The 12,556-nt window shown below is 42.2% G+C and overlaps 1 protein-coding gene across 1 annotated transcript in view; it reads right to left on the bottom strand.

The window, feature by feature from the left end:
* ECT2L (epithelial cell transforming 2 like) overlaps window positions 1-12,556 on the bottom strand; it is a 64,588-nt gene that overhangs the window by 18,959 nt on the left and 33,073 nt on the right. The window contains exons 13-15 of the mRNA XM_006267455.4: window positions 11,514-11,617; window positions 4,965-5,179; window positions 1,935-2,082 (exon numbers count right to left, since the gene is read on the bottom strand). Of these exons, the coding sequence (XP_006267517.4) occupies window positions 1,935-2,082; window positions 4,965-5,179; window positions 11,514-11,617 (467 nt within the window). The remainder of the gene's footprint in view (window positions 1-1,934; window positions 2,083-4,964; window positions 5,180-11,513; window positions 11,618-12,556) is intronic.

Raw genomic sequence — 12,556 nt, 5'->3', positions numbered from 1 at the left:
TTCGGATTTGGCCAAATTGATTCGGGGAAAGTGATCCGAATCAACTAATCGAATTACTGTTGCTGATTTGGGCCAAATCCAAATCAAATAGGGCCCTCTTTGCATACCCCCAGTATCTTGAGCATGCACAAACATCTTTTTACAGAAGCAGATCAATGGCTGTTGTGGTTCCCCTGCTTTACCTGTGGCAGCTTAGAGTGTTATGTCTTGTGTTGTGTCAGGGCTGAGAGTTTAGATAATGGATTTGGATCAGGATGATCCTGCCTTGGGCAGGGGGTTGGACTAGACAACCTTTCAACCCTGCTTCTCCATGATTCTAGGGGAACAGATGGAATGAAGCATTAATTAAATGTTGTTAATTTGTGGAATGAAGCATTAATTAAATGTTGTTCTACTTGTCGCAGGGCACCTTAGTGCCTGCTCCTGGAGAGGAGAAACTACCAGGGAGAGAGTCCTGGCAGTGCCTAATGAGCACAGCTGCAAGTTGCCGGGGCAACTAATCAGAAGCAGCTGGCCAGAAGGGGGCAGGGCCTGGCCTTTGTAAAGCCCAGGGCTGAAGCCAGGCTGGCAGTTCTCTGCCAGCAGCCTGGGAGGCAGGAGCTCTGGGAGTGAGGATGTGGAAAGGAGCCTAGCAGCAAGTACCATGGTCATATGGAGCAATGTTGTTATGGCCATAGGGCTTCGGGTTTGAGTTACAGCCAGATAGCTTGAGCTTGCATTTGTGTTACAGCCTAGGTGCTTGTGGGTTTGCTTTGACGTTGTGATATTACACCCGGAGGCTTGGGTGAGGCTGTAGGGGGTGGAGAAGGCCTCAATCATAGGGACCCCAGAGAGTGTGGGGTGCCCTAGCGCCAAGAGGGCGCATTAATTTCACAGCGCCAGTGAAGGCGCAGCTTGCACGCCAGTGCAGGAGCAACTGGCTGCAAGGAGCGCGACCAGTGGGTCGCGGGCGCAACCAATAGGTTGCAGACGGGGGACATAGACCCCGGATCGCATGCGGGGTACATAGACCCCAGCCCCAGAGCGAGGGGCAATTTCATTGAGAAGCCCAGGTTGGGCACGGTGAGCCCCGAAGAGGGGGAGCGCCACGTTGTATTCTTGAGAAGCTCCGTGGGTCACGGCGAGCCCCAAAAAGGGGGAGCGCCACATTGTATTATTGAGAAGCCCTAGAGAGGGGCGATACGGAGCAGCCCTAAGGAGGGGCCGTACTGAGGAGCCCTAGAGCGGGGCAATACTGAGGAGCCCTAGAGCGGGGCCATATTGAGGAGCCTGAGATGGGCATAGCGAGCCCGGCCACAGGCTAGTGCGGCAACACCCCTCAGACCGAGGCAGGGCGCTGCGGTTGCCCCGAGAAGACAGGGAGTAGCAGCGCGGTGAGCCGGGGTCAGAGAGGGTACCCGTGCGGTTGGCCGGAAGGGCCGGGGCCCGCTAAGGAGTCCCTGAGCAGGACTGCACCATCAGGAGAGTCCCAGTGAGAGGCTGGGTGCGAGAGAGAGAGCCCAGAGTGGGCTACACTTTAGAGGAGGCCCAGGAAGCGGGCGTACAGACCTAACAACGTCTATTACATCTGCGAGGCTTGGGGCGTGGTATTAGGGGCTGGTAGAAGCCACGCACAGCCCATAAGGCTGGGGTGCTTGAGTAGCACCCATCGTACGGGGCGACCCACAAGGGGTCCAGGAGCTTACGTGCCCGAGGAAACACAAGGCAGCCTCCCAATCTTATATTTTTCCAACAAGACGTGGCGGGCGAGAATTAGAGGGTGCCTTGGGCCGGCCTGACACGGAGCGAGGGACCTTAAGGAGATCACGGCCCTCCAAGAGGACCCCGCCATGACACTACTCAATAAGGTTGAAGAAGTAGTTGTTTACATTTTCAGCAAAATAAATTAAGATTGGGGCTACATAACGCATGTTCACAGTTGTTACAGTACTTACTTTATCAATGGTTTTCAGAATGACAGCGTAGTTATTGAAGAAGTTGGTGTATGTTTGCAACTGCAGGCCAAATTTAATAAATATGTCACCCAGGCACTGGGCTGGACACCATTCTTCAAGTCTTTCTGTCAGGTCATCTAAAATCTCCCTACATTTAAAAGAAGACGACAAAGATTTTTTTTACCAGAAATACCCTGGCCACATTACTGTTTAGATAACTATGTCCTTCCTAATTTAAAAATAGTTCTCAGTTCTTTTAATTGGTGTCTGTTATTCCAGATCCTATATTTCATTCTAGTTAGCATCACCCCAATGGTTGAAGTAATTTTTGTATATTGTATAAAGTTCTTCAGGATTATTCTAGATGAAAGCCAGTGTATAAGTATAAATTCTTTTTCATTTAAACCTTCCCTATTTGGGTAACTTGGAAATGGAACTTCAATACTTAGGAAGAGAAACATACGTGCATTTTCTTCCATAAATTTTGGATAATTTAAAGATGTTAGCTGTAGAAATCTTTCAAAGCAATAACAAAAGGCTGACTGTATAAGTTACCCAAATAGAGGTTTCCAAGTAGGTACTGTTGCACCAATGAATGACGGAAGTTAAGCACCAGATTGGATTCTATTTCTAGTCAACTGAGTTGCACCTTTTTAAGACTCTCTCTCTCTCTCTCTCTCTCTCTCTCTCTCTCTCTCTCATATATGAGAGAGAGAGAGATATTCAATCCTGTCTAAATTCCTAGCATACAGTTATTAACAGAAATTTTCATAACTATCTCTGAACATCTCATGCACATGAGTGAACATTTTCAATTGAAAATCATAAAACTTATATTGGTAGTCTTCTTTCATTCTACTAGTTCAGTTTTTTTCCTTTTTTATTAATACCTCCCCCTCTACTCAGATGCCTTAATAGACACGTCAGGGATGAAAGCTCCATTTGTCTGCTGTTTTTATTAGCTTTGTTCTTAGGTCTTTAGATGTTAGTTGTGAAAGGATTTAAAATACTTTTAACTATTTTTGGCTCCCAAGTCTCTGGTTTACATTCTTGCTTCTGTTATGGTAACAGTTTGCTTCCTAAATTCATAGTTTCCTTGAAGTCTATTCCAAATCATCTTGGAAGGAAGAGACTAAGAAGAATAGTGACTTAAGTACTTAATGTGTCTCAGTCTTTTAATTTCTATTTATAGATTCATAGATGTTAGGGTCGGAAGGGACCTCAATAGATCATCGAATCCGACCCCCTGCATAAGCAGGAAAGAGTGCTGGGTCTAGATGACCCCAGCTAGATACTCATCTAACCTCCTTTTGAAGACCCCCAGGGTAGGGGAGAGCACCACCTCCCTTGGGAGCCCATTCCAGACCTTGGCCACTCGAACTGTGAAGAAGTTCTTCCTAATGTCCAGTCTAAATCTGCTCTCTGCTAGCTTGTGGCCATTGTTTCTTGTAACCCCCGGGGGCGCCTTGGTGAATAAATACTCACCAATTCCCTTCTGTGCCCCCGTGATGAACTTATAGGCAGCCACAAGGTTGCCTCTCAACCTTCTCTTGCGGAGGCTGAAAAGGTCCAGTTTCTCTAGTCTCTCCTCGTAGGGCTTGGTCTGTAGGCCCTTAACCATATGAGTGGCCCTTCTCTGGACCCTCTCCAGGTTATCCGCATCCTTCTTGAAGTGTGGCGCCCAGAATTGCATGCAGTACTCCAACTGTGGTCTGACCAGTGCCCGATAGAGGGGAAGTATCACCTCCTTGGACCTATTTGTCATGCATCTGCTGATGCACGATAAAGTGCCATTGGCTTTTCTGATGGCTTTGTTGCACTGCCGACTCATGTTCATCTTGGAGTCCACTAGGACTCCAAGATCCCTTTCCACTTCCGTGCCACCCAGCAGGTCATTTCCTAGGCTGTAGGTGTGCTGGACATTTTTCCTCCCTAGGTGCAGCACTTTGCATTTCTCCTTGTTGAACTGCATTCTGTTGTTTTCTGCCCACTTGTCCAACCTGTCCAGATCTGCTTGCAGCTGTTCCCTGCCCTCCGGCGTGTCCACTTCTCCCCATAGCTTTGTGTCATCTGCAAACTTGGACAGAGTACATTTCACTCCCTCGTCCAAGTTGCTGATGAAGACATTGAAGAGTATCGGTCCAAAGACCGAGCCCTGCGGGACCCCACTGCCCACACCCTTCCAGGTCGAAACCGACCCATCTACCACAACTATCTGGGTGCGACCCTCCAGCCAATTCGCCACCCACCGGACTGTGTAGTCATCCAAGTCACAGCCTCTTAACTTGTTTGCCAGTAAGATTTGTAAACTTGCAGTGGCCATAGAAACTGTTTGTTTTTTTTTAAGGGGAAAAAAGTACTCCTGCAGTTGGATATGAACCAGAACCATGGATCTGAGTGCCTATCCTGTACTGGATCTTCATATTTCTGTTGTTCCCCCCCTCCCCCAACAAATTATAGAATATGACATTAATGAGCTTCAGGTTTAGAACCCAAATCCAAAGTTTGGCCCATCTGAGAAAGGTGTAAACTTTGATCCAGACTTAGGATCCAGGCCCTCTTTAGACCATGATTCTACCTTCAGATTTATGCAACAAACTACTGCTTCTCTACAGGAACACACTTCACTGGGGCCCTGGGTAGGTACAAAGATCTGCCTATTCAGACCTGTTTCTACAAGTGGACCCTTAGTTTTTACACTTCTGAGTTCTTCAAATTAACATGGCTGAATTAAGATTCTACTTTCTTTCTTCCAGTATCTAACAATCACATTCAGACTGCCAAAGACCTAGTTTATACAGAATCCTTTATACATCTCAAAAAAAAAAAGTTAAATGGTAACTTCATCAGTTCCATGATTTTTTCACTGGTTTCAGTTCCTTAGAAATGCAAAACTGGAGATTTACAAACTAACCAGAGGTTTGTACAGCTGTAGCAAGCAGCTGGGCCAGACTATAGTACAAGGAGATAACTTGCTTAACTAGTTGTATGAGAAATCCTTAATGAACTTAAAGATTCTAGGATATATACCTATTGAGTTGTAAGACTTCTAAGATATCAGAGAAGATGATTTGAACATTAGAATGACTCAGGATAGCTCGATTTGAAGCTAGTGCTGCTTTCAGTGGAGTAGTATAAACATCCCTCACAATTTCTAGCATTTGCACATAGTTTCTCTCACTTCTCAGGAGCTCTCTGGCGAGTCTTGTTCGTTTGTCATCAGAGTCCTTTAGATGTCTCTTACCCTGCCATCAAATATGGAGAGTAGGTTAGTGGCACTTAACCTTGAAAACTGGGAACTATTAGTTTCAGAAAAAAAGATTGAAGAAATAGACCAGAAAACGTACCTGCATCACTAAAAAAATAGGGCCTAAGGATGTTAACATATCCCACAAGAAAAACTATTGAAAGTTCCTTTTCCAACTGCACATGTTCAAAATTCAACATACACAAGCATGAAACCTTCACACCTGAACCATCACCCTTTAAATCTACAAATGTACACATATAGCTACATCTTCAAACAGTCTTGCTATTTCTCCCCACCTCCCCCAATCCTGAATAGGGCCACCCTGGGTGGGGAGTTGGGAAAATATCCTTCTGCAGTGGCTCCTGTTTAAAACTATATCCTGTCTGAACTATAGGCTGAGCACACTTTCACACAGGTTTTCAAACACAGTTCAGACTGGTTTAAGAGGGAGCATATGTTTGACTGTAGACCAGGCAGTGTGTACACTACTTTTTCCCCACCTCATTTTAATGACAGCTCTGTATACCACCTGGATAGACATTCACTTTTCATTCAGGTTGAGCTTAGCAGAGAAATCTTGGTCCTACAAAGTCAATGAGAGTATTGTCATTGACTTCAGAAGTAGAATTACATGTTATAGCTGATTTGGGAATTCAAACCCAGATCACATGTTTTGACTACAGCACCACCTTGAGGGTCACAAGCAGAACAGAGATCCTTGTTTTGTGTCTAAATGTCACGATAGAAAATTCTGTTCTCCTTTCCCCCCTGTTTTTGTCTACAAGTACAGTAATTCTCTCTTGACTACAGAGTAAACTCAAGACTAAGATTTAACTCAGAGGGAAAGGATTAACTGTTACACACATCACCAAAACATAATATGAGGTGCTACATCCAGTTCTGAGATCTGCTTGCAAATTATATTCCAACAAAATCATAGGTTTCTAAACCTCTGCCTAGTAAAAAATAATAATATATTTTAATACTAGAAATATCACTTACCTAGTTTTGTTCACTTTCCTCAAATTTCCGGTAGGAAAAGAAAATAGAAAAAAACAAAAAAAAAACCCCAGCCTACTGCTAAAAATGTACGTCAAATATACTAAGATATTTAACTACTATCAGAGTTGATTGTCTTATGACCTAAACCAATACTTTAAATTTTAACTCCTTTTCTTTGGCCTAAGGGCTTAGCCTCTTTTGCACCATCTTCCTGATTATTATATGGGAATCTTTTTAGAACAAAATTTGAATAATTCCATTCTTCTCTATTCCACTAAGAAGACTCTTTTATATATAATAATACTGTAGAATTAGTATGGTATTAGTAATTACCTATAGTAGCATTATTTATTATGTTTACATTGTCAACACTATTTATTTGAGGGTTACTAATCTTCTCTAGAGAAGAATGATCCCCAAACAAAAATTGACTCTGTTCTTGTAGTCTCTTAAGCGTTCTGAAGTGTAGAATAATCTTGTTGAAATCAATAGGATTACTTACATACTTTAAATTAGGAAGATGTGTAAATCTCTGCAGGATCACTACATAGGGTGACCAATATGCTGGGATCCTGTGACCCCAGCTGACTTTCTGCCCCTGGGGCAGGGGGCTGGACTCTATGATCTTCCAAGGTCCCTTCCAGCCCTAATGTCTATGAATATAGAACTACAAGAGTGTCAGCAAAGCCATTTAAGAACCCAGTGTTGCAGTAGGTGTTCACAAGCCCTGGTGTTCTGACCTTGTTCTGTGGTAGGACTTGGTTGTAGTGGCATGTTCACTTGCAACAGTTACAAATCATTGGAATGTTGTGACAATGTTAGTAAATGTCAGGAGACATATGACCTGATACTGTAATCTCAAAATAATCCTCACCTGAAAGGGATAAACTTTGCAATGCCAGGATGTCACTTAACACATGCTCTAAGGTGCATTTGCTCGTGTTTTAATAGCACTCAGCAAGTGCTATTTGCTTGTTTGCATATACTATGTGTTGACCCAGATTCTGCCTGTTTCCAGTAGCCTTTTAAAAATCATAGAATGATAGAAAATTGAAGTTGGAAGTCATCTAGTCCAGTGGTTCTCAACCTTTTTTGTACCAGGACCCATTTGTAAACATTGATGGCCAGTCCTGACCCAATAAATAGTTTAAGTAGAAAACAGCTGCCTGCTCCTGCCAGTGCCCCTTGTTCCCAACCCTCTGCCCCGTCTCCAGCCGAGGGAGTCCCAAGCAGCCCCTTCTAAGATGGAACTCTACCAGCCTGCAAGGCAAAACCCACAGCTTCACACTTTTTTTCTCTTTTAAAAGAGAATCCACTTTTAAATTATGTTCACAACCCTTTCATATAGTCTTCTGACCCACTTTTGGGTCATGACCCATGGGCTGAGAAACGCTGATCTAGCCAATCCCCTGCTTAAAGCAGGACCACCCCCAACTAGATAATCCTAAACAAGGCTTTGTCTAGCCAGGTCTTAAGCTTCAAGGATGGAGAGTCCACAACCTCTCTGGGTAGCCTTTTCTAATATTTTACTACCCTCCTTATGAGAAAGTTCTTCCTAATATCTAACCTACACTTCCCTTGCTGCAACTTAAGACTATTGCGCCTTATTCTGTCATCTGTCACCACTGAGAACAGTTCAGCTGCATCCTCTTTTGAACCTCCCTTCAGGTAGTTGAAGTCTGCTATTAAATCCCCCCTCAGTTTTCTCTTCTGTAAACTAAATGGGCACTTACACACATGCAGGGAGCCTGCTCTGACATGCTGGAAATCCAGTGTGTCAGAGCAGATACAATTAATCGAATCTGCTGGAGCACATAAATAGATGCACTCTGGCAGCCTTGAATGTCACATGCATCAGCAGCACAGCATATCTCCGCTCTGAGAAAACAGCAGTGATGCACTTTGAAATAAAACACGTTTGGTGTGCTTTAGTTCAAAGTGCACCGCCGCCATTTTTTCAGTGCGGGGACAAGCTGCGCTGCTGATACATGCGACATACAGGCACTTTTAACTAGTGCAGCTCTCTAATTAAAAGCACCTGGCACCATAGTGGGAACACATGTAAAAATGCCCATCCAGCCCAATTGCCTCAGCCTTTCCTCATAAGTCAGATCCCCCAGCCCCGTCACCATCTTCATTGCCCTCCACTGGACTCTCTCCAATTTGTCCACATCCTTTTTGCAGTGGAGGCCCAAAACTGAACATAGTATTCCAGATGTAGCCTAGCCAGTGCTGAATAGAAGGGAATAATCACTTCCCTTGATCTGTAAAAATGTCTCTCTGAATCCTAATCCTACCTTCCAGTATATCTACTACTCCCCCCAGCTTGGTGTTATCTACAAACTTGCTGGGGGTGCACCCTATGCCAAATCTCTTATATTTTACTGCATATTTATTTTTACTGTGCTCAAAATGCTATCAGATAAAAATATCCATTACTTCAATTTTGGTAGAAGGCGAGAGAGGGTGGCATCTTCAAGGCAGACTCATTCAGAAAGGCATAAGCTTTCATAGGCATTAGTTTTCCTACTTCTTCAGATGCTATTATGTACTCTTAATACTTCAGAGTGCTAGGAGGCACCTGAAGTAGTAAGTCTGTAGCCTATGCAAGTTTATGCCTTTCTGACTTAAGTCTTTCAGATGCCACCCTTCTGCCTGACTTCAGATTAACACAGCTAACTACCTTTTGTTAAATGTTGATGTTAGCAAAAACAGCTTTGAAAAGAGGAAATGTATTGTATTTACAATGTTTACTTGTTTTGCAAGATTTTTAAAGCAATATAAAAATTGCTCTCCTCTTACTTTTTTAAAAATTAATTGGACTTCCTGGCAGGCCAGAAAGGGAGATATGTGGAGCCAGGAAGAAGCAAACAAGCTAGAGTGTGTGTGGATTAGTGAGATGCCTGCTGCTCTGGAAGAGACTAAGCCTTTAGTCTCATTTCCAATGCAGCAGAAACTTCTCCTCTGTTCTCAATCCATTGTATCCAATGGCTATTAAATGCAAGGTGCAGAGACTTCGTTTTAAAAGGAAGACTGGAGAGGCACCTGTAGGTTCAAGACCCATTTGGGTGGCAGTGGCCTAAAACCCGGGTCTTCCACTGTCTATGTGAGTGCCTTAAAACATGGGGCTAAAACATAGGGTGGCTGCCCCCTTCTTCCAAATCCATGTAAGTCATGGATTTTACCTGGCTACAGTTTCAGACCTGGGTATATGTGAATGGTGCCTTGTAGTTGCCTGCCCAAAGTGCAGCCTACTGTGCATGGGTGCTTGCATGTACTGCACATGAAACAGAATCACAAATTGAATATAACCACCTTTGGGGCAAGCTAAATGAAATAGGATTCTGCCCCAGGTGTCTAACTTCTGCCTGACAAGTTCTAGCAAATTTGACAAGCAAATTTGTCTCCCAGTGTTCTCTCTCTTCTTCAAAGAGTCCAAGGGGTCTGCTTTTCTCTCATCTGGTTCACAGAGAGATTAGGCACTACTTCAAACTGAGCAGTAGATTTCCAATGCAGACAAATGCCCCTTAGAGACTAGAATGAGGTCACAAAATATATATGTATTTGATCTAAAACAGAAACTGAAGCCTACATCTTCAGAAATGAAAGGTAGCTGAATTAATCCATTGCACAAGCTAGCCTCTAGCTAGTAAACTGTATTGAAAGAGGTCATTGTACCTAATGTATTCACCAAGGCTTGTTTGCAAGTCATATTTTGTCAAGATAATCTGTATTCTAAACATTTTGTATAATATTTCCTCAGTGTGAAAATATCTATTTTTCTACATAAACAAACGTAAAACTAAGATGATCATTATCCCAGACCAAAGGAGTACGAGTAAAACTAAACTGGGTTACGCATGAGGGCTTTTGTTTTTGGTTGTTTTTTTTTTCCAAGGTGCTGTGTTCAGTGACTGCATCCTTGTAAAAATAAATGTGTCCTCATAAATATGTATTTACACTGGTTCCAAAGCTTAGACTGGCTGGCAGTTAGGCCATTGTGGAGGAAAGGAGGAATTCTGAATTCAATCCTTATGCCAATAGAGGCTGACAATTTTGTAACTCTAAGCCTGACAGATAAAGGGGAAAAAAAGGGGGATTGTAGCTATATTGGTTAATCATGTGGACTCCCCTTGATATAACTTATTTCTTCCATGCAGATGAGAAATCCTACCATATTGCTTGCTTGCATAGATTTAAAAGTATGCCTGCAGTAGATTTAAAAGCTGTAGATAAGATTTTATTAACTTGCACTTCTCAGAATTTTAAAAATTGAAATTGGTAAAGCAAGCTGAAATGTTGAGTTATAACAAGAACTGTTCAAATTTTTTTTGGCAAAAATGTCACTTTTTTTACTATTCTTTTGTTAAAATTAATCACTGTTTCTTTTTCAATGAAACTTCAAAAACTGAACACTTTCTACTATTTTTCAGATGAAAACACAAATATATGACACTTTATTTTTCTGTCAGAATTAAAAAGTTGTCAACATTTTGAAAAACATCCATCAGCTCCAAGAGGATCTCATTTGTTAGTCTAAGATGTAACTAACTTTTTTAATCAATTGTTAATAATTATATTCAAGTTTGTTATCTGAATACAGTAATAATCAGATCTGTCCGCAGACAATTTCTTTAGTTAATAAAGTGTTCTGAAGTCCCTCAAAAAGCCAGCTGAAAAGGGCTGATAGGAATAATTTTGGTTTCAAACTTTAGGTCCTGAAATATTGCCAGTTTGCACTTCACTAACATTCATAGATGCAAGCATGCATTTATCCCAATAATATAATCATCACTATAGAGACCTGTGCTAAAGATTGGCAAAATGTTTAATATTCTATTTGATTTAACCTTCTTTGCCTCAGTTCCTGAGTACTGCAGAAGACTATTTTCCTCATAAAATAGTTTAGCTTTGTTTCATGTGAAGAAATTAAAGATTCTTTTAATGGGAATCCAGTACCCTCCTGTATACTGTTTCCTGTCTCCTATGTATTAATCAGCATGCGTTCCCAGTCCTTCAAGAATTTTGATCATAATACTTAACTTGTCTAAGCTTGCTGTGGATGGACCGAATGACTAGAGACGTTTGTGAAACAGCAGCAAATCCATGCAAGTAGTTTTTGCATACAGCATCTGCTCTTAGAGGACACATTGCTAACTGGGACTCGAAACCAGAAAGAAAAAGGATATGACCTGACATTAGAGCAATGGAGAGGAACGTATCTATCCATTTATAAGCTGGCACAGTATTTCTTTGTAAAGTGAAAACAGTATTACATAAATATTCATAAACCCTTGCACAACATTAAGCTTAACAATTTTACTTACGTAGCTTCTTTTTGACAGTTCAGTTAATCCATCAGCTGTGGTCTGGGCTACTTCTTGATCAGTGCTTATTCTGCCTGTGCTAATGGCATCAAACATAAAGTGACCTGAATACAGAAGATCAAGAATTATGCAAGTCACAATGGATGTGATAAACTTACCACCTTTGTGGAAACTGTTCACCATAGTCATTATATTCTAGTGAGGGGGATTTAGCAGGCTAATATTTTGGGGATTCATAACAACTGCCAGCCCTTCAAACTCAACTGGAGACCAAAGTCTAGTGGAGACATTTCCTTAGCATTGCTTTAAACTAGAGACCCCAGAACTACATTCACTTTGGAAGTTTTCTACAGAAAGGTTTCTGTTCTTGAGAATTACAACTGGGATCTTATGGTGTGCCAATACTCAGTGGTGTAACTAGGATGAGGCAAAGGAGGCAACTACCCCAGGTGCCTATTTGGGAGGCAAAAAAAGTCAGCTGCTACCAGCAACTGTGCAATCTCAATTCCAGAAGTTGGTGGTGACCCTGTGCCCTGGGTGCCCAGCTGTATCCCTGCCTCACTGTCTTGGGTACCAGCAGTGTAACTGCAATAACAGAGGGCACTGCCCAGGATAATTTTGTCCCCAACCTAATTTGGCTATCTCCGCACAGTTCTGTGTACACGTCATCTAACTGCTGCACGGTACATGTATTCGTATAGAAAGGGCCCTGAGCTAGCCAAACTGCATGTGATGGTTCCTAATCTGAGAATTTTAGGCTGAAACCCCAGATTACTACCAAACAAGCTAGCATACTGAGCAATATAGTTTAGAGGTATTTTTATTCAAATGTTTATTTTTTTAGCATTATCACTTTTATGATTGTGCAGGTCAAAAATCTCTCTCCCCCCATGCATTTGCTTTTTTGTGTAAATTGATGTAACACTGGAAATATTGATTTTATTATAGGTAATATTTAATAGCCATTTTGTGCTGTACAGAAGATTATTCTTGCCAAGCTAATAAACATAATGTGGTATATGGGTGGGAAGTGGCAATCAAAT

The sequence above is a fragment of the Alligator mississippiensis genome, chromosome 1 (genome assembly GCF_030867095.1).
Source record: "Alligator mississippiensis isolate rAllMis1 chromosome 1, rAllMis1, whole genome shotgun sequence".
Classification (NCBI taxonomy): Eukaryota; Metazoa; Chordata; order Crocodylia; family Alligatoridae; genus Alligator; species Alligator mississippiensis.
The sequence above is the reverse complement of the archived record's forward strand: the minus strand, read 5'-3'. Positions and strand labels throughout refer to the sequence as shown.